General features: G+C 42.0%; 1 protein-coding gene and 1 long non-coding RNA gene across 5 annotated transcripts in view; one reads left to right on the top strand and one right to left on the bottom strand.

Moving 5' to 3' along the window:
- Positions 1–22,776, bottom strand: part of BICRAL (BICRA like chromatin remodeling complex associated protein) — an 81,057-nt gene that overhangs the window by 27,766 nt on the left and 30,515 nt on the right. For 2 of the 4 annotated variants that reach the window (XM_042938790.1, XM_042938793.1), the window contains exons 1-5: positions 16,655–17,753; positions 12,211–12,256; positions 10,458–10,506; positions 10,301–10,369; positions 6,043–7,722 (exon numbers count right to left, since the gene is read on the bottom strand). In XM_042938790.1, coding sequence (XP_042794724.1) covers positions 6,043–7,722; positions 10,301–10,369; positions 10,458–10,506; positions 12,211–12,256; positions 16,655–16,670 — 1,860 coding nt within the window. In that variant the 5' untranslated portion in view covers positions 16,671–17,753. Of the gene's footprint in view, positions 1–6,042; positions 7,723–10,300; positions 10,370–10,457; positions 10,507–12,210; positions 12,257–13,108; positions 13,176–16,654; positions 17,754–22,776 lie in introns of those variants that run through there. The other 2 variants (XM_042938792.1, XM_042938791.1) reach the window with 2 other exon arrangements.
- The window catches only part of LOC122219922, a 31,166-nt gene continuing 21,570 nt past the window's right edge, over positions 13,181–22,776 (top strand). The window contains exon 1 of the long non-coding RNA XR_006202611.1: positions 13,181–13,462. This is a non-coding gene — a long non-coding RNA (uncharacterized LOC122219922). The remainder of the gene's footprint in view (positions 13,463–22,776) is intronic.

The following is a 22,776-nucleotide window of genomic DNA, read 5'->3' as shown; positions in this document are numbered from 1 at the left end:
CTGGCAGGAAGACTTACTTTTCACTCTCAACTCTCTTGGAACTGTTTTTAAGTTTTTACCAATTGCATATTTAACTTATTTTTTTTTAAACATTTATTCATTTTTGAGAGACAGAGAGAGACAGAGCGTGAGTGGGGGAGAGGCAGAGAGAGAGGGAGACACAGAATCTGAGGCAGGCTCCAGGCTCTGAGCTGTCAGCACAGAGTCCGATGTGGGGCTCAAACTCATGAACTGTGTGTGAGATCATGACCTGAGCCGAAGTCGGGTGCTTAACCAACTGAGCCACCCAGATGGCCTGCACATTTTACTTATTTTTAAAAATGCATAAATGTTTTGATAAATGCTGTCCAGATATCATGTCTTCTGTGTGGGGCAAGTTTTTAAAACTAGAAGAAAGTGAGAATAATCTATAAATCTACTATCCAGAGAACTGCTGTTAATGTTATATTGTATTTCTTTCTAATGAAATTTCTGGGTGTTTTATAAGCAAGTGTTTTCTGTTTTCTAATTCAACATATTGTCTCTCCCCATCATTTTTCTAAGAGTGAAAACAAATTATTTATTCAATCTTATACATTTATTTAAAAAAATTTTTTTTAAGTAAGCTCTACTCCCAATGTGGGGCTTTAACTAATGACCCTGAGATCAAGTTTCGTATGCTCTACTGACTGAGCTAGCCAGGTGCCCCTCTTTATTGTACATTTAAATGCACGTTTTAAATATTTCAAATTTAAATGTACACTTAAAAGATTATTTTGTAAGTCTTTCCCCAAATCTTTAAGTTATTTTTTGAAAATATTTTATTTTATTTTTTTAAAGATTTTCTTTTTTGGGGGGCGCCTGGGTGGCTCAGTCGGTTAAGCATTCGACTTTGGCTCCAGTCAAGATCTGATGGTCCATGGGTTCAAGCTCCGCATCGGGCTCTGGGCTGATAGCTCAGAGCCTGGAGCCTGTTTCAAAATCTGTGTGCCTCCTCCTTTCTGTTCCTCCCCCACTCACGCTCTGTCTCTCTCTGTTAAAATAAATAAACGTTAAAAAATTTTTTTTAAAAAGATTTTTTCTTTTTTTTAAAGTAATCTCTACACCCAATGTGGGGCTCAAATCTACAACCCTGAGATCAAGAGTCACAAACTCCACCGACTAAGCCAGGCAGGTTCCCCTCGGAAACATTTTAAATAGCTGCATAGTTTTCATCACAGCCAATCATTCTTCTATTATTAGACATTTTTTATTTTATTTTTATTTATTTTTGAGAGAGAGACAGCACGAGCAGGGGAGGGGCAGAGGTGGGGGGATAGAGGATCCAAAGCTGACTCTTTGCTGACTGCAGGAAGCTCGATGTGGGTGGGGCTCGAACTCACGAACCCTGAGATCACGACCTGAGCCGAAGTCGGAGACTTAACTGACTGAGCCACCCAGGTGCCCCTAGACATTTGGGTTTTTAGAAAACTTTTTAGCAGCCAAAGTATAGAAGAGTATCTACAGCATGCTATACTTGAATAAGAAGGGAAGGGTGGCGGGCACCTGGGTGGCTCAGTTGGTTGAGTGTCTGACTTTGGCTCAGGTCATGATCTCCCAATTGGTGAGTTTGAGTCCCACATCGGGCTTGCTGCTGTTGGTGTAGAGCCTGCTTTGGATCCTCTGTCTCCCTCTCTCTGCCCCTGCCTTGCTTGCACTCTCTCTCTCTCTCTCAAAAATAAATAAAAACATTAAAAAAAAGGAAGGGAAATTAGACATAACACATTACATATATCAGCTCATTTGTGTAAAAATAAATGTAGGATAAATAACTAGAAACGAATGAGATCAGTGAATATAGAGGGGGCCGAGAACTGGCTGGAGAGGATGGAGGGGTGGGAGAAGGGTGAAGTGAGGTGCTCAAGGTATACTTTCTGCAGAGCCCTGACTTTTGGGGCCATGCTAATGGGTCACACTTTCAAAAGAAATGAAATAGATATAATCAGTAAGGATGGTGGGGAAAGACTCCTACAATTAATAAGCAGGACTATATTTCAAATGAATAGCATAACTACACCAAGGGAGGAGGGAAAAGCACTAACCCAAGTAATTTTAGAACACAGTATTTTGACCATATGCCTTTAGGCTAAAGACAGAACTGTAGACTGATGCTGAAGTCTCATTAGTAGGTTTGTTTTTTCATGGTGGTATGGGGTAGCAATTCTGAAACCATTTTCTGTGTACTCTAGGATTGAGCAAATAGATATACCTATATCTATATATCTGTATCTATATACCTATATCGATATATCTGTATCTATATATCTATATCGATCTATCTATATATCTATACCTACATATCTATATCTACATCTATATCTATATCTATATATCTGTATAGATATATCTATACCTATATATACCTATATATCTATATAGATATATTGTGGAGTTGCCTTTCTCACTGTTAGAAAAGAGGAAACATGGAAGATGTTTGGAAATGGAAAAGAAAGAGAGTTGAATAATGAACCCAGTGGTCCTGGATTAGAATAGGAAGTATCAATAGGAGCTCATTGCTTTTAATACAGATTGATATATAAATAGCTACAGATGTTGGGGGTGTGTAAATATATATAAGTCCCAGGTCAGTAGCAATGAACGTGTAGTGCTCAGGTCATAGTTTCTAAATACTGCTCTCCACTAGAAGGAATGAGGCTCCTTAAATGAATGATTGGTTCCAGGGCAGAGTCAGGAAAATAAAAGATAAACACGGAACATCTTGTTTTGCCAGAAATTAAAGAAAGTGCTCAAGGCACAATGGAAATGTGTCAGAAGGACCAGCAGCCAATTTGGAGGGGTGCCCAGTGGCCATCAAAGTAACTTGAGCATCAAGATAAGTGACTACAACAATTTATAACCCACTGAGTAAAATAAGAACCTCTGAGTCCATACTGATATAAACAAACATGTAAGTAAAAGAGGAAAAGGAAATGCTTTCTTAGAGAAGAATGCCAACAATTAATGTAGAACATATGATGGAATCAGAAAATCTCTATTTGGTGGCCATCACAGCAATAGCAGATTCCATAACAATGGATTTGGTCAGGAATTATCAACGGAAACTTAACGTATGTGCAAGTTTGATGAGTGACTGGATACCTACACGGTGTCAAAGTATCTCCTAGAAGAAACTTATTAAGAAGCATCGGACACCATCTTAAGCAAGTGTTCAAAGTTTACACCACCAGGAATGGGACAAATCCACATGATGATGATGTATCATTTCTGCGGCAGTCCTATCAAAAATGTATGACCTGGATCTAATCATGAGGAAACAGCAGAGAAATGTGAATTGAGGGACATTCTACATAAAAATTGGTTTATGGGGTGCCTGGGTGGCTCAGTCGGTTGAGTGGCCGACTTCGGCTCAGGTCACGATCTCACGGTCCGTGAGTTCAAGCCCCGCGTCGGGCTCTGTGCTGACAGCTCAGAGCCTGGAGCCTGTTTCAGATTCTGTGTCTCCCTCTCTCTGACCCTCCCCCGTTCATGCTCTGTCTCTCTCTGTCTCAAAAGTAAATAAACGTAAAAAAAAAAAAAATTTTTTTAAAAATTGGTTTGTACTCTTCAAAAATATCAGGGTCATGAAGGACCAAAAAAGATGGAGAAAATGTTCCAGATTTAAAGACATGATGACACAATTAGACAGTGACCCTGGACCATAAAAACAAAACAAAATAAGTTTTCCCCCTTTCGCCGTAATGGGCATTCTTGGGAAAATCAACTAAATCTGGATAAGGTCTGTAGATTAGGTAAAAATGCTGTACTAATGCTAATTTCCTGGTTTTGATAACTGTACTACCTATGTTTATGTGGGAAAATGTTTCCATTTTTTTCTTTTTTCTAAAATATTTATTTATTTTTGAGAGAGTGTGTGAGTGGGGGAGGAGCAGAGCGTGAGGCAGACACAGAATCTGAAGCAGGCTCCAGGCTCCGAGCTGTCAGCATAGAGCCCGACGCAGGGCTCAAACTCACCAACTGTGAGATCATTACCTGAGCTGAAGTCGGACGCTTAACCGACTGAGCCACCCGGGCGCCCCAAATGTTTCCGTTTTTAGACTGAAGTCCAAAGTATTTAGGGCTAAACAGGCATCATGCCTACAATTTACTCTCAAAATTGTGTGTGTGTGTGTGTGTGTGTGTGTGTGTGTGTGTGTGTGTGTATGGGGGGGCAAGGGGAGAGAAAGAGGAGGATAAAACAAATGTAGTAAAAAGTTAACATTTGGGGAATCTTGGTGAAGGGTATATGACAATTCTTTATACTCTTCTTGCAACTTTGACTTTTCTAGAAGTCTGACATTATTTCAAAACACACCCACACACAACCTCTGACACTGAAAGTAATACGCTGAATGTCCTTGATCATAAATAATCTTTGTTTCCCTAGGACTCTTAGTGGAATGACTAAGTCAAAGGTATGCAGTTTGAAAACTATCGATGTACCCAGCACGGAGAAGTTTTTGAGTACATCTAAATATGGAGGAGGGGTGCCTGGGTGGCTCAGTCGGTTAAGCGTCCGACGTCGGCTCAGGTCTGATCTCACTGTTCGTGAGTTTGAGCCCCACATCGGACACTGTGTTGATAGCTTGGAGTGTGGAGCCTGCTTCGGATTCTGTGTTTCCCTCTCTCTCTGACCCTCTCCTGCTCATGCTCTGTGTCTCTCTCTCTCTCTCTCTCAAACATAAATAAACATTAATAAATAAATAAATAAACATGGAGGAGCAAGGCAGTGGAAATGGAGGACGAAACAGGGTCGACCACAGAGGTGAAAGCGGGGTGTGGAGCTGGAACTACGGACAGTGCTCAGGATGAGCATGAATTAGAAGCTAGAGGAGGAATTCAAGGATCCACAGATAGGGGTTCAGGACCAAAGCTGATGACATTTGAGACGATTTTTAGAAACATAATCCTTCTGTGGGTTTACCAACTGCCCACGGTAATTTTGGATCCCTCCCTCTGTATACATCCCTCCCGTGCAGGGCAGTTACCCACTGATGAATCGTACTGAGTCCTTGAGCCTTTCTGACTGACACCCAAGAAGCAGTTACAACGTCTCCACCCAGTCCATAGTTACATGACCTAGCGGCTTACTATATGATGTAAGTAAATAATCTACCATAAGCTTTCATTTTAAATGCCTGTCATACATTTCATCAAGTATATGTATTAATTGGCTCTCATTGAGTATTTGCTATTTGCTGTTAGGGACTACGTTAAGTGCTTTGTGTGGATTATCTCATTTAATCTCCCCAATAACCCCATGGGAATATATGTCCATTTCGCTGATGAAGAAAATTAAGTCTACAGAGGTAAGTTAAAGTAAGACTTGCTCTATTGTCATAAAGCTTAGAGTAAAATCCATAAGACTGACTCTAGAGCCCCACTCCAAACCACAATGCTATGATGGATGAAAAATATTAATTAAGGGGGTGTCTGGGTGGCTCAGTCAGTTGAGTGTTCGACTCTTGATTTCGGCTCAGGTCATGATCCCAGGGTCGTGAGATTGAGCCATGCATCGGGCTCCTTGCTGAGTGTGGAGCCTGCTTAAGATTCTCTCTCTCCCTCTGTGCCTCCCCTCCCCCCTGCTCGCACACACACTCTCTCTCTCTAAACTAAAAAAATAAAATAAAAAGTAAAAAACAAATCTTTTTAATTAGGAAGAAAAAAGGTAATCAATCACAAGTTGAAAATTGTTAATGAAAAAAAGAATTGTTAATGAGGGGAGCCTGGGTGGCTCAGTCGGTTCAGCTCAGCTCAGGTCATGATCTCACACACAGTTTGCGAGTTCGAGCCTCACATCGGGTCCCTCGCTGATAGCGTGAAGCCTGCTTGGGATTCTGTCTCTCCTTCTCATTGCCCCTCTCCTGCTCTCTCTCTCTCAAAATAAATAAATAAACTTAAGAAAAAAAAAGAGAGTTGTTAATGAATAAATTGGGAGTTTAGGATGAAAATTATATTCTGTGAAATACACATTCCATTTTCCTTTTCTGGAATCATCCCAACATTTGTGCGATAAAGCAAATGTACCTGACAGAAGAACTGCTGCTGGGTTCCCGCTCCAGGGGTGTTACTGAAGGTGCTGGTAGATTTGGAAGAAGAAACTGGAAGACGATGAGACGCACTGACCGGTACTGGAGTCCTGTTTGGCTGGGTCAGCTGATCTCCCGTGAAGTTTGATCCTGATGCACCCGACTGAACCGCAGACCCAAGACTAGGATGGGCAGTGCTGGATGAGCTGACGACAGGGAACCGACTAGGTCCTGACATGTTGGTCACCGAGGGCATGGTGGTGAAGCCAGGTCTCCCTTGGGACACGCTGCTCTGCCCAGGTGACAGGTGTAATACGGTTGGTGACGCTTGCTGCAAGGGCATCTGTCCACCAACAATCTGAGGAGAGGCATGATTGACAATCACTGGGCTTCCAGAGGTGGCAAACGTTTGCCCAGACACCAACTGGACGGCGGCATTCTGGTTGTTCAGCATCTGTCCAGAATATGGTTGGTTGGTCCTGAGCATGTTGGAAGAGTTTCTGTTCAACATGACATGCTCTGAGGCCACTTGGCCGGAGATGAGCTGAGAAGGTTGAGTCTGAAGCAGTTGCCCATTTATGGTCTGGACATGATGTACCGAGTTAGAACTGACAGAAAGGCTTGTGGGTATGAGGAACTGACTTTGGGGTGTGTGAGGCTGGCCCATGGGAGAATGAATAACGATACTACCCCCAGCGCTGCTCACTGCCTGTGAGGTGACTGGTTTCCTTGTGTTCTGTTGGTTTACGATGTTCACAGACATGTGCGGACCAACTACGGAGCCCTGGGGTGAGCTGGCGGAGGCAAAGGAGATCCCTTGTTGAACGTGGTGCTGCTGTATTCCCAAATTGTTCACATTGTACGTATTCTGCTGACCCATCTGGATAGGCTTTGGCTGGATATTGATCGGGACTTTATTTGAATTTGGTGCAAGACCCCTCTGTATGATGATGTTATGCACAGGTAGAGACGTCTGAAAATTTGTGCTGTTAAATGGAACGGTAACAGGCTGTGCTACGGGACTGGAACTGGAGCTCCCAAACAAGGAGTTGCCATTGGGAGTCTGTCTGTGAACCAGGAGTCCTCCACTCACATTTGATGGGGCTTGCTGCCCGCTGCCCTTCAATATGATTTGAGATCCGTCTAGGTTATTAATAGTCATCATGGAGGGTTGATTACCAAAGGAGCCAATTAGCTGTATCTGACCCGAACCGCTAATCTGACCGCTATTAGACAGATGCTGGCTGGGCACACTGATCCCCACGTGTTGCATAAAGCCATGTTGCACCCCCACCGTATTGCTTGCAAATGATGCTCCAACAGGCACGTGAGTCACCCCTATAGGCTGCAGCGTCTGACCTGAGTAATTCGAAACATTAGAAGCCTGAGTAAACGATGCTGATGAAGAAGGATGAAGCTGGGCTTGTGCAAACTGTTGGCTTGAACCTATACTGGCGTCCAAATATGCCTCTTCTGCCAATGTCTGTTCAGTGATATTGGCCTCCTGCAGGGATTTCTGAAGAATGTCGAAAGGTTGGTCCTCACTGAGATCGGGAAGAGGAGAAGACTCAAGTTCATCTTCAAGAAACTGAAGGCTACTTGAAAGTGGCAGTCCATCACTGGGCCCTTCTCCAAGCTGGTTGCTTACGGCTTTGAGGGATGACTTAGGATCAGCATTCTAAAAAACATACACAAGTATGTTACCTGGCATATCCAACCTTTGAAAGAAGCTCTTAAAACAACACAACACAAACCTCACTTTTGAATAGAATAAAGCCTAACAGGCACAGCTCTTCAAAGTGCTCAGCTTATTCTGATACTGAATTTCCTTCGTGATGATGTTTAACATTATTTCTGTAAGCGTACACATTCAGCGCTCTGGTAAATTAGTTCATAGAAAATAGATACATAACAGGATCATACTGATGACCACCTGGAGTTTAGCTCCATTTTTTCAGATACTGACAAAGGCTTTATTTTTCAGGACTGCTCCCAGTCCAGGGCTTGAGTGAGACTCGGCCCAGGGTGTGTAAGTATCCAAGAAATAGCCATGTCTAGTCCTTTGCACGACAGGAATCTAAGTGAATTTTGGGAGTTCTGGGTACTGTTCTGTTAGAGATCCAGAAGGTATCCCAGATTCATCACTGTCATTCCAGGCTTCTCAGAACATGTCTAGTTCTATCCCTACCACCCCAGGCAAGACCAGTCCAGACGAAAACAAGCTTCCCACACGAGCGAGCGGTCATTCGATTTCTTAGAAGGAATCCGCTTATTACGCCGCTTTCAAAACGATTTCAGTGTCCTATTCAAAAGTAAAAGTCCATCAACATTTTAGTCATCAAGCACCCGCTTGTGTGTTAGTTTCTGTCCTTAAGGAATCCTTAGGAATGGGCATTCCAACTAGAGACAACACAGGCATATGAAGAGAAACGAATGTGATAAATAAGATATACTCCACTGTCTAGCAGTTTTTCTTGGGACATGTCAAAATTTATAAAAGGAAAGATACGGAATCCACAGGTAGGGATAACACAAATGTACTTCACACTACTGAACTTAAAAATGGTTAAGATGATAAATTTCATAAGTATTTTAATGCCACTGAACATTTAAAAAAAAGATGAAGAAAAAAATTAAAAACAGGTCAATGCAACCTTGCAAAAGTGTAGAGATTCTCATAGATGATGGGAAGAACTAGGTAGAAAACCGAAGACTAGATCATTTGACCCTCAACCCTCAACAGTTGAAGCAGAACCAATGTGATAGGACTTGAGGAGTCCTCCGAAAGGAAATGGGGAAAGCAAATGAAAGCAAGGAGATGTTTTTTTTGCGGAACAATATCTAGACAACGAAGGATATCTCCTGAATGGTCATACACCTTTTAATGTTTTTACAATGTACAAATTAACAGGCCATAAGTTTAAACGGCCATCCTTGAAAAATATTTCTACTGAAAAAAAAAAATTTCTACCTCACCTCCCATGATGTAATAGAAATTCCCAATAAATACATACTGGCAGTCTGAAAAGTCAGAAGTCATACTCACACGGAAGGGGGAGAGTTGGTAAATAAAAATCATTCACATCAAGGGACAGGCTAAATATCTACCTTATGTGCTTAATGGCACCACATAAAATTATTACTCGTTCAGAATGAATTTCAAAAGTGCTACTGATTCACAAGCCTTACAGGAGATCAGTGTTGTAACTTCAAAGCCACCTGTAGCATGTGGACGTGTCATACATCCTATGATCTGACATAACTTACACACACTCAGACACGTGAAAGAACTCTGCACTCCCAAGGGCTTTCTGAATACCATTCCATGTCATAGATGAAGGAAATAAAGGCCCTGATGATAACTTAATCTTTATTGAGCACTGTACCAAGTAATTTCCCTGGACTAGTCAATTAATGTTAACCAACCTAGGAAGTAGTTCTGTTATTCTCCTGGTTTCATAAATAAGGAAACTGAACTCTATAGAGATTTAGTGACATATCCAAGGTGACAGGGCTAGGAGGTGGCAGAGTGAGGATTCACACTTGGGGCAGTCTGACTCTGGGCTACCATCCATGATGGAAGAAGGCACTTGATTAAGATAGGCTTGAATGTAGTCATCTGGCCATAGTCTGTAGGCAGGACTTCCCTATCCCCCAGGTCAGGTTTCTTGTCTGGACACTCCTAGAGCTTGAAAATATGGAATCCAGAATTGGTGATCTGAGGGAGAATCCTAGCTCTCCAACTCCTGGCTGTATAATTTTGAGCAAGTACTAACCTCTCTGTGCTTTAGTTTCCTCATCCATAAAATAGAGATCATAATAGAACCTACTTCTTGGAGTTATCACGTGGATTAATGAGGTTAATCATGCTAAACGGTTGGTGCCAAGAACATACTAAATGCTCAGTAATTTTCAGTCATTAATTTTTTTTCTCGTTTTAAGATGAAAATGTTTGGTAAGTAACGACAATGAAGAGTAATTTCTTTAAAGCTATGTAACAAGTCCCTAAACATCCTAATATGGCTTTCTTAGGTTATAAGTCAGGAAAATGGCAAAGTAAATCTCATATAGTTTATCTTAACTGACTAAGTTAAAAGGAGACAATGTCAACACCATTCGGTAGATTTCCTTCCATGCCAATTATAAGAGACAAGGTAATAACTCCCATCAGGATCCAAAGGCGATTGAAGCCTCCGGACACAAGGCAGCAAGGAGGGAGAAACACTTGACCACTGAATTCAGCTTCCAATACTCACACTGGAGTTGGCGAAAATTGAATTTGAATTGGCTGCAGAATATCCTGTGCTAGTTGAGTCATCATTGCTCTGCAAAGGTACAAATTCAACAAGGTGATTACTTTAACTGTAAAGAAGGAACAAAATTTATATCTGTGATGTTCTAAGTATTACTTACAGATTTATTACTAGGTCCGTGTAGAAAATAGTTCAATGCTTGTGGGTCTCTGGAAAACAACAACAAGGAAAGGAAATCAGCAAATAAATACATAACCTGTATTTAGGATTCATTCTCACTAAGGTCAAAAGAAAATGACATAGCCTGAGTAAAATTCTCTCCCTGTTTTTAAACGATTTTATTAGTTTTTTTGTTTTGTGGGTGTTTTTTTTTTTAGTTTATTTATTTATTTATTTGGAGAGAGAGAGAGAGAGAGAGGCAGAGAGAGAGAGAGAAAGAGAGAGAGAATCCCAAGCAGGCTTCATGCTATCAGCACAGAGCCTGATGTGGGGCTCAATCTCATGAACCATGAGATCATGGCCTGAGCCAAAATCAAGGAGTTGGATGCTTAACTGACTGAACCACCAAGGCGCCCCTATTAGTTTTTTGGTTTTATTATTGATTTTCCTGATGTTGTTCCATTTCCTATTATCACTTATTTCTGTCTCTGGGATTTGTTAGAAAGTAAATTTAATAAAGGATAACCTAAGTATGAACCCTATCATATCCAAATATCTTTGTTAATCTATGTTGATTGATTATTTATTTATTTATTTATTTAAATGTTTATTTATTTTTGAGAGAGAGAGATAGAGCATGCACATGAGAGCCAGGGAGGGGCAGAGAGAGACAGAGATCTGAAGTGGGATCTGTGCAGACAGCAGAGAGCCTAATGCAAGGCTTGAAGTTGCAACCCGTGAGATCATAACCTGAGCTGAAGTCGGATGCTTAACCAACTGAGCCACCCAGGTGCCCCTTGATTTTTATTTTAAAAACCCACCCCGCTTTTTTATTTTTATTTTTTTAATATGAAATTTATTGTCAAATTGGTTTCCATACAACTCCCAGTGCTCATCCCAACAGGTGCCCTCCTCAATGCCCATCACCGACTTTCCCCTCCCTCCCACCCCCCATCAACCCTCAGTTTATTCTCAGTTTTTTTTTTAATTTTTTTTTTTTACATTTATTTATTTATTTCTGAGAGACAGAGAGAGACAGAGCACAAGTAGGGGAGGGGCAGAGAGAGAGGGAGACACAGAATCCGAAGCAGGCTCCAGGCTCTGAGCCATCAGCACAGAGCCCAACACAGGGCTCAAACTCACGAACTGTGAAATCATCACCTGAGCTAAAGTCAGACGCTCAACCCTGAGCCACCCAGGCACCCCTATTCTCAGTTTTTAAGAGTCTCTTATGGTTTGCCTCCCTCCCTCTCTAACTTTTTTTCCCCCTTCCCCTCTCCCATGGTCTTCTGTTAAGTTTCTCAGGATCCACATAAGAGTGAAAACATATGGTAACTGTCTTTCTCTGTATGACTTATTTCACTTAGCATAACACTCGCCAGTTCCATCCACGTTGCTACAAAAGGCCATATTTCATTCTTTCTCATTGCCAAGTAGTATTCCATTGTATATATAAACCACAACTTCTTTATCCATTCATCAGTTGATGGACATTTAGGCTCTTTCCATAATTTGGCTCTTGTTGAAAGTGCTGCTATAAACACTGGGGTATAAGTTTAAATTTTAGGTAATCTCTACTCCCAATGTAGGGCTTGAACTCATGCCCTTGAGATCAAGAGTCACACGCTCCACTGACTGAGGCAGCCAGGTGCCCCCAAAACCCACCCAATTTTAATATGCTAGCTTAGTAGGTTGTTTTAGTACGGCAAACCTTACACATCTGATTCACCCTGGTTCTGGAATGAGCATCTTACCCAATAAGATCAAGGAGACACGAGTCGTCGTCATCATCCATGACAACTACACAAAAGGAATAAGAGAACGCTGGTTAGAAAGCAGATTAAAGCCAGTCGCGCCAACGCAACACAAAAATACACTCTATACTTTCCTAAATAACTGTGTAATTCATGGAAGCTTTTTCTTTAACTGCTTGTTTTTAATGGGAGTTTTTTTTTTAATTTTGTGGTTATTCAAGAGACTAAATATTCAATTTAAGTTGTTTTTATTGAACACAAATCCTTAACTTACAAGTCAAAAAGGAATCTAGATAAATCAAAGATAGTTGGCGGCAATCCTTCCCACACAGATTCCCCGAAGGGACCGTAAACCAGGAACAGGAACTTCCTCAAAACATATCGTGCAAAAGGGGAGAAAATAGTATTTGTTTTAGAGAAAAATCTCATGCATCCAAGAGGTGTTTGAGTTTTATGACCGAGTGTTTCCAAACACGGTGAGCAATGTGGATTTCTTGCCATAGTTTGGCTCTCTTTACAGAAACAGAAAAGCCGGTTCTCCCTACTTTTCTGAGACAGAGGAGACACCATAGCTCCAGGCTGGACTGCTACAGGCTTTGGCTTTGGCTTTGCCCCGGAGGTCCCAGGTTCCTCCCCCAGGAGCAGCAGCAGCACCGCCAACCCTTCAATTCCAAACAATCTACATCCCATCACTGGAATCTTTAAAGTGGAAAATCTCAACCCTCAATTCACCCCCGGCTCCCAGCCCCCAGCAAGCTCCCTGTCTCCCCAGCCACCGCCAGCATCAAGCTCAGCCAGCGCGGTGACTGTGCTCCGGGCTGAAATGGTAACAACCGGACAAATTCCAAGAGCAGTTCTCCCCCTTTCTCGTCCCTCCCCCGAGATCCGGTAAACTTACACTAGTGATCTGACACCTGGCAACACTGCTTCGCACCCATTTCGAGCCATGCGTGGAATAATTTACATCACGGAATGCCGGGGCCAAGAGTTCTGGAGCAGTTGGAAAGGGCAGTTGTGAACGGCAGTTGGACGGAGGAATGAAATCCTGAAGAGATGCCCAGAAGAGGGACACGCCCGAAGAAGGCAGAAGGGATCATTTCTACTCAGTGTTTTTTCCTTGGTTAAAACTGCCATCTCCTCTCCAGCTCCCCCAGACCTCCCATCCTCTCAGTCACGAGGCCAGACAAAAGTATAAAACTGGCTCCTGCCACATGGAAGGAAACTTGCTCTCCCCAGGAAGGGTCTGGAAGGGGTAAGTATCCCCCAATGTGAGACCTTCCCGCGGTGGGGAGGGGGATTTGTTCAGGTGCTGAATGGCCTGGGGGTGACGAGCAGGTGTCTGAGTGGAACTCTGGTGGAGAGGCGAGGTGGTGGGTGACACAGGAGGAAGAAGAGGGGGAAGGCCGATCCAAGGGTAACATCCAGGCTAAAGTGTGAGAAGGGTGGCAGGCAAGGTGAAATGTGCTTTGAGGCCTCAGATGTGGAGTTACTTAGGAACATGCTAGCAAGACCAGACTTCTGAGAAGTGAAAATGCCACAGCTAGGAAAAGCAGGAAAACTATCATTAAATAGACACAGAGAAATCTGTGGGAAGGGCCTCCCTTAAATCCTGATATTTTATGTGGTAGAAGAACTGCATCAGCCACAGCTCATTACTGCGCCATGAGCTCGTCTCCCAGACATCACAATCACGTGGAATAAATGAGGCAATTAGGACATATCATGAAGCCTATAAAGTGGATAGGATTTATTATTATTTATAGTGTCCATGGTTTCTGGAACAAACTAATGAAAATGTAAGGGAAAAATAGCCTATACCACAACAACCTTTCCCAGCTATCCCAGCTTCCCTCACGACTTCACACCTGTACACGCTCTTCTAGCGGAAGAGACACCCAAAGGTTAACAAACTGAGAAAGGATGTCAGCGCCGGTCACTCTACCAAGGTGTCACTGCCACTGGGACTTTCAAGCACCGAGAACATCTGCTGCCCCAAAGTTCAAAGTGACCAGCTACTCCTTGAGTGGCGTAAATAAGAGAACACTTACACAACTTTGGATGAAAGTAAAAGCCATTGTGCATCCTCCCCTATCAAACTGAACGGGCTGCTCCAACACTTGACAGAATGCTCCCTGGGGACATCTGTCCTAGTCAGTGGCATCCATCCAACCACACAAGCCTCTGTCGCTAGCCCCCTGTGGGTAGAACTCCACGAGCCTATTTTATAGTCAGGGGTACCCAGAGAATTCCACTTTTTAAAGGGCCATCCTCTTTTCTGACTTTAAAGAGTTTCAAATTAAAAGAGATGACTCTTATCGCTATGTCCCCAGCTCTGCACACTGCCAAAGCACAGTCATCCCACGTCTAACCCAGTAGTTCCTTTCCCCAGGAGGACACATGGTCCACCAAAGGCAATTTCCCAAAGGAGAGGTGTAGAAATTGACAATTCTAGTGTGGGAAGACAACCTGAGGATCAGAAACTAATGTCTCCAAGGTAAAGAGTTTAGTTTTCTTTGGATAGGTAGGCTCCCCCTTTCCTTCTGGACTCTTGCGGAGGCTCTTTCCTCCGTAAAGTAACAACCCTGGAATCACTAGGTGAAATTTAGAACGCTCTGTGAAAGAGGAGTCCCCCTAGGTCAATGGTTAAAAACTACTTCTTGGCCCAACACACTTGAGGGAGACACACTCCCCTCAGTAACAGCAGCTGATGACAGGAGGATTTGTCACAGAGGGAAGGGGACTGTATTTCTTACAGAATCCTGAGAGGCATCCCAACAGGTCAGAAATCACTGCCTCAGACACCTGATTACACTCTTTTTATGTTTTTAAGTTTATTTTTATTTAGTCATTTTGAGGGGGGGGCGGAGAATGTATGCATGCGTACAAACACGGGAGGCGCAGAGAGAAGGAGAGAGAGAATCCCAAGCAGGCTCTGCACGGTCAGCACAGAACCCGACCCGGGGCTCGAACTCACAGACCGTGAGGTTATCACCTGAGCCGAAATCAAGATTTGGCCACCTAACTGACTGAGCCACCCAGGTGCTCCGGATTACCACTCTTAAAAAAATTAAAGCTAGTATTAAAATTGTCCTTATCGGAGTCAACACTTTGAATAGTGGCTTTTAATCAAGAGGACACAGTATAAAAGTGACATTTTAAATCAATGGGGGAAAGGTGTTAGCTGTATGGAGAAAAGATCGGAGATCCATACCTTACATTTTATACAAAAATAAATTCTAGATGGATCAAACAATTAAATAGGGGCAGAGAGGGGAGGAGAACCTTAAAGTACTAGAAGAATACATGGGAGAAATAGTTTTTTTTAATCTTAGAGTAGGGAAAGTCTGTCACAAGATACAGAGGTATAAAAGAAAAGATTGACAAATTTGACAACATCAGATTTTAAAATTCTGCATGATAAAGGAAAAAAGTAAACAAAGTCAAAGACTAAAAAAACCCAAAAAAACATTAAGTGGAAAAAATACTTCCAGTTCATATCACAAAGGGCTTTTCTCCCTAATAAACAAATACCTTCTATAAACACAACAACAACAAAAGAAAAACAGGGACACTTGGGTGGCTCAGTCAGTTGAGCATCCAACTCTTGATTTTGGTTCAGATCATGATCTCATGGTCGTGAGATTGAGCTCCGTGTCTGTCTCCTTACGGAACATGGAGCCTACTTAAGATTCTCTCTTCCCCTAACAAAAACAAAAAAACCAAACCAAAACAAAAAAACAGCTACCCTGCAGAAAATCAAACATATGAACCATCAGTTCACTAAAAAAGGAAAGTAGCCCCTAAACATATAAAAATAATCAACCTCTCTTTGAACATGAGAAATATAAATTAAAATTTCAATGAGATACTACGACTTACCAGACTGGTAAAGATAAAAGTTTGGTAAAGGACCATGATGGTGAGGAAGTGGGGAAACAGCAACTTTTATGCTTTGCCAGTAGAGTGTAAACTCCATAACCTCTAGAGAGAATAATTTAGCAATAGCTTTCAAAATTTTAGGCGCACAAATTATTCTACTTGGAAAATATTTTCAGGTATTTGTCCTACAGGTATTTTTGCACATGTGTATAAGAATATCCAGTGCAGCATTCTTGGTTTTAGCAAAAGACTGCAAAGGCCTAGATGTCACAGGTATGGGGTTTCTTTTTGGGATGATGAAAATGTTCTGGAATTAAATCACTGAACTGTACCACCCAGGTGCCCCTGCCTGGTACATTTTTATTGGATGCCAGACATTGTTAATTTTGTGTTATTGAGTGCTGGATAGTTTTGTATCCCTGCAGATATTTTTGAACTTTGTCTAGGACAAAATTAAGTTCTTATTAAATCATTTGATCGTCTTGAGGCTTGCTTTTAAGCTCTGTCAATCCATAGGGCTAGTTTTGCCCTATCCTGAGGCAGTACCCTTCACTTGATGGCATACCTTGTTGATGTCTCATGGATTGCAAGGATTTTCACGCTCTCACAGGTGGGAACACAAACCATTTTCTGCCCTGTGTGAGCTCTAAGCGTTGTTTCCTCTGATCCTTTTGGATGGTTCTCTCCCAAGACTTGGGTAGTTGTCCTTCAGCCCCCATGGACTGACCAGTCATCAGCTGAGGACTCAGGCGTTTTCTGTCTGGGTAGCACTCTCCTCTCCGGTACTGTGCCTTGTGTTTGAGCCACTTTCCCCTTCCAACCACATCAGCTCATCCCTGGAAGATGATCAGACTCCATCTGGGGTCCCCTTCCCTACGCCGTGGCCTGGCAACTCTCTCCAGACAGTAAGCTGGAACAATTACAAATAGGGCTCACCTCATCCGTTTTCCATTTCTCAGGAGTTGCTCTCCATGCTGCCTGATTTCCCATGTCTCAAAACCACTGTTTAATATATTTTATCCTATTTTTAACTTTTTTTAATGCAGGAAAGTAAATTCAGTCCCAGTTTCTCCATCTCAGCCCTACAACAGCTATTTTTAAGGTTTTGAAAAAAAAAATCACGTTAGGAGGTAACGACAGTTTATATGAATTCATTAGCACAAATTATAAGTCAGAGTATATTGAGGAGGGGGGAAGAGGAAACTAAATCAATCGTACAGTTTTATCCCATGCCTCCTTTTGTTTTCTACCCTGCAGAATAGCTTAGGGAAGGAGGAAAGCTGCTTCTTTAATCTGTATCTTTAATAAAGTTGGTCACTATTCATTATTCATTTAGTAAACATTTAGCACCTGCTATGTGCCAGGTACTGTATTAAGGCTAGGGATATCAAATGAGCATGACATAAAATGTAATAATAAATGTAAGCACACTTAAAGTTAATAAATGATGATTTATTAAAGTAAAAATAATAAATGTAAGCACACTTGATATTTTTGTAGGACTGTAAAAGCAATGCTGAAAAGTGAATGACTGTTTTAGCGAACAATTTTCCAATGAGTGTCATGATCAAAAAGTTATGCCATAAAATAACCATTTACCCAGGGCAAGTAGCTGTTTATGTCAATTAAGATCTAAAATATTCTTTTTTGGTGCACCTGGGTGGCTCAGTTGGTTAAGTGGCCGACTTCAGCTCAGGTCATGATCTCATGGTCTGTGGGTTCAAGCCCTGCATCAGGCTCTGTGCTGACAGCTCAGTCTGAAGCCTGTTTCCAATTCTGTGTTTCCCTCTTTCTCTGCCCCTTGCCTGCTTGCTCTCTGTCTCTCCCTCAAAAATAATAAACATTAAAAAATTTTATAAAGTATTCTTTTTTTTTTAGTGTTTCTTTAATTTTGACACACACACACACACACACACACACACACACACACACACCGTGCAAGCAGGGAAGGGACAGAGAGAGGGAGATGTAGAATCTGAAGCGGGCTCCAGGCTCTTAGCTGTCAGCACAGAGCCTGATGCAGGGCTTAAACCCACAAGCTGTGAGATCAGGACCTGAGCCAAAGTAGAACGCTTAACTGACTGAGCCAACCAGGCGCCCCCTCTCTTTTTTTTAAAGCTTATTTATTTATTTTGAGAGAGAGAGAGAGAGAGAGAGAGAGAGCTAGTAGGGGAGATGCAGGCAGACAGGGAGAGAGAGAATCCCAAGCAGGCTCCGCACTGTCAGAACAGAGCCAGACGTGGGACTCGATCTCACAGACTGGCAGGTCATGACCTGAGCCAAAAATCAAGAGTTGTATGCCTAACTGACAGGGGTGAGCCGCCCAGGCGCCCCTAAAGTATTCTCTTTGTACTCCTTTTACTATATTGTAATAGTTATGGGCTATTAAATTTTGTAATTGCAAGACAGTGTGAAACTTTCTGCCATGGTTTCCGATTTTAAGGCACCCACTTTCTTTTGGAAGGGAGACATTCAATAATTGATCACAATGCAATGTGAGAAGTGCTGAGAGTTTTGGCAGGGATTCTCAAGCTTCTTCAGGTGAAGCTCCTGGGCTTTTTTGTGAAATAATATGACATTTTACTAGAAAAGGAAACATGACTGTATTTTCACAATTATACTCATTTGCAATACAAAGAAGCAATCAAACTCAACACAATGGGCTCTGAGTTTTTCAGTTATTATTCAACAAAGAACTTCCTTCATTTTGATGTCTTCTAGCAGCAATGAAGAGAAGACAGAAAAGACTAAGAAATATTATTAGAAGAACTTGGGGATTAAAAAATTCCTCCATCAGAAAAGATGACCATTAAGTAGGCAGTATTGGGCCCTGGTTCACCTCATGAAATGTAGAATTTGAAGGCCTTAAAAAGCTGCTTTAATTCCTATTTAGAATGAGGCAGGATGGAAATAAACCTCATTTTTAAGAAATCCAGCCGGCTAAACAATGTGCCCTAAGGTGGGGGGAAAGAGTGGCCGACCTCAGGGGGTCAGGGCAAAGTCTGGCAAGGTTTACAGAGCAAGGGACATATCGGGGAGAACACTGAACTTGGAAGGCAAAGGGCTTGTTTTGGATACCTGACATTAACTAACTGTGTGATTACCGACAAGCTCCAATCTCTCAGGGCCCATTTGTCCACCCCTAAATGAAGTTAATAGCCACAGCTATGATTTTTAAACTTTGTTCCCTGGTGACCTAGGATTCTCCAAGGCTTTCTTGGAGGCCTAAATATTGGTGGTGGAGACACTCTGATATTCCACTTCTCCCCCTTCAATTCTTATTTAGCTAGGAGAAAACAAGTTTGAAATCCTTTTAACTTCTCCAACTCCTAGAATGCAGTGGTTTTTGTGTGTTGTGAAAGAATGACCATCAACAGTGGTCAATCTGAAAATGAAAACCCAAGGATCATGGGGAGCCTGGGTGGCTCAGTTGGTTAAGCGTCCAACTTCGGCTCAGGTCATGATCTCACGGTTCGTGAGTTCGAGCCCCACGTTGGGCTCTGTGCTGACAGCTCGGAGCCTGGAGCCTGCTTTGGATTTTGTGTCTCCCTCTCTCTCTGCCCCTCCCCTGCTCATGCTTGCGCTCTCTCTCTCTCTCTCTCTCTGTCAAAAATAAATAAACATTAAAAAAAAAAAAACAACCCAAGGATCCATAAAAATCAAGAATCATGATTATTTTAGCAACAGAATAGTGATATTGTTTGATAAACACATCAAACTTCTTTAAGATAAATTCCAACACAGTGATAATAACCTTAAGATTACTGACTATAAAATCATTAACCAAACAAATCAGTGTTTCTCAAGCTAGGGTCTGAGAAAATAACTTTGGGTGGTCTGAGATCTCAAGTGTGAGAAACATTAACAGATTCTAAAATTGTCCAGAAATACATACACTGGAGAACTTTGGGGCTCATAAAAATTGTGCTAACCGTGTTTGCTAACGGCCTCTCAAAATTTCAAGATCCACTTAAGAATCCACAGACAGAAGACCTATATACACATTGACTGATGCAGAGATGGTCCCAGGGAAAAGCTTTCCAGGCCTCTCTTTGTCATATTCTTTCAGTCTCAGCTGCCAATTTTGCACCAGGCTGGGGGCCCAGGTCCCAACAAAGGAGGTTATCAAAAGAGCGTTGGCTGAGTCCCAAAAGTCTTTGCTGCATCTAGATTCAGAGCTGAGGTGGTTCAAGAGATACCAAACTCAGAAAATAACAAAGCCCTCCAGCAATGAGGGGTGCTCTGAACTCATACTGCATAGCTTGTAGGAGTATTAAGTTATGGCTCAATTACAGTGGACTAACACACTAGACTGACTTCAAACTTAAATGTTACTAATAGACTATCACCTAGAAATTAACAGCATAAGACAATATCATAGAGCTATCCTCAAAAGCAGGGATCTTGTCATATTCATCTTCATATTCCCAGCAAAGAGCACATAAACAGGTGTAAGAAACACTAAATAAATATTCATTCAGGGTTTAAATATAGTGTAGCTGCATTTTATGCAAAGACTGTGTTCCCAAAGACCTCGCATGATTAAAAACGCATGTAATACTAGTCAAAAAAATGTTTTTAATCTTTATTTATTTTTGAGAGAGAGAGAGAGAGAGAGAGAGAGAGAGAGAGAGAGAAAGCAGGGGAGCAACAGAGAGAGAAGGAGACACAGGCTCCAAAGCAGGCTCCAGGCTCTGAGCTGTCAGCACAGAACCTGACACAGGACTCGAACTCACGATCTGTGAGTTCATGACCTGAGCTGAAGTCGGATGCTCTACCGACTGAGCAGCCCAGGCACCCCAACATAATTCTAGTTTAATTCTAACAAACTGACAAATCCCTAGAGAATACCAACATTGAAATTTTGTAATTCCTGGTGGGACTTACAGATATATTACATTCTGTTAAGATTTTTTAGATAGAATAATGAAATTGGGGTTATATTTAAAAAAATCATCCTTTAGGGGCACCTGGGTGGCTCAGTCGGTTAAGCGTCCGACTTCAGCTCAGGTCACGATCTCGTGGTCCGTGAGTTCGAGCCCCGCGTCGGGCTCTGTGCTGACGGCTCAGAGCCTGGAGCCTGTTTCAGATTCTGTGTCTCCCTCTCTCTCTGTCCCTCCCCCGTTCATGCTCTGTCTCTCTCTGTCTCAAAAAAAAAAACAAAAAAAAAACCCCCAAAAACATTAAAAAAAAAAATCATCCTTTAGAGATCCATATTGAAGCAGGTATGAGTTCAATTACTATGATGTCTAGGATTTGCTTCAAAATAATATAGACTAAAGTTGGTTATTTTTTTTTCATGTTTATTTATTTTTCAGAGAGAGAGAGAGAGAGAGAGAGAATGAGCAGGAGAGGAGCAGAGAGAGAGGGAGACACAGAAGCTGAAGCAGGCTCGAGGCTCTGAGCCGTCAGTGGACAGCCCGATGTGGGGCTCAAACCCATGGACCATGAGATCATGACCTGAGCTGAAGTCGGATGCTCAACTGACTGAGCCACCCAGGCGCCCCTAAAGTTGGTTACTGAAAACATTGGGGGGTGCCTAGGTGGCTCAGTTGGTTGTGTCTGACTCTTGATTTCGACTTTAGATGGTCTCACAGTTGATGGGTTCGAGCCCCATGTCAGACTCCATGCTGAAGGCGAGGAGCCTGCTTGGGATTCTTGTTCCCTCTCTCTGCCCTTCCCTCTCCCCTCAAAATAAACAAACATTAAAAAAAAAACAAAACCATGGAGTCCTCGTACACTAAAACTAACATAACGCCATATGTTAACTACACTGGAATTAAAATTTTTAAAAGACACATGAAAAAAAACCTAAAAGGAAATATAGTACACCAAAAAAAAAAAAAAAAAAAAAAAAAAAATCAAACGTGGAATCCTGTTCCTCCAGCTCCCGCAGAGATTCACCAGGAATCGGGGGTTACTATGGAGTTTTCTCCTTGACCTTCTGAGGTTGGTCACTCTTTCCCTCATGTTATAACACATACTCAGGCAAATTTCAGGCAACCTGGGGAACCTGTCCCCAACTACAGTCAGGTAGGACCTGCAAACAAGGGCCTCTGGTCAGCTCAGAGATACAAATTGAGGCTGCTTACTCTCCAAACTCAGAGAAAGGGTTCAGTTTTTTGGTAGTTTGACTGAAGGGAAATGCTGTAGGTGAAATCTTACTTGGGAGCGTATGACTTAAACCAGTTTCAGTATCATTCCTTCCACTCCTTCCCATCAAATACAGGTAATTCCTGTATTTCTCCATACCCCTCTTTCCCGTATTTACTCATATTTACATTGGAATGTCAGCTCTATCAGGGCAGAGGTTTGCGTCTATTCACCAGTGAACCTCAGCATCCAGAATAGCACCTGGCATACATATTACAAAGCCTCAATAAACTTTTTCTTTCTTACTCCTGGCTTTATTGACATATAGTGGACAAATAAGACAGTATAGGTTTATGGTATACAGTGTGATGATTTGATACATGTGTATATTGTGAAATGATGACCACAATAAGGTTAGTTAATATCTCCATCACCTCACATACTTGCCAATTTTTTTGTGTGGTAAGAATATTTAAAATCTACTCTCAACAAATTTCAAGTATATAATACACTGCAGTCATCATGCTATGCATGAGATCCCTCAAACTTATTCATCTTATTTTTTCTAAGTTTATTTATTTATTTTGAGAGAGA

Source organism: Panthera leo, chromosome B2 (assembly GCF_018350215.1).
Source record: "Panthera leo isolate Ple1 chromosome B2, P.leo_Ple1_pat1.1, whole genome shotgun sequence".
Lineage (NCBI taxonomy): Eukaryota > Metazoa > Chordata > Mammalia > Carnivora > Felidae > Panthera > Panthera leo.
The sequence above is the reverse complement of the archived record's forward strand: the minus strand, read 5'-3'. Positions and strand labels throughout refer to the sequence as shown.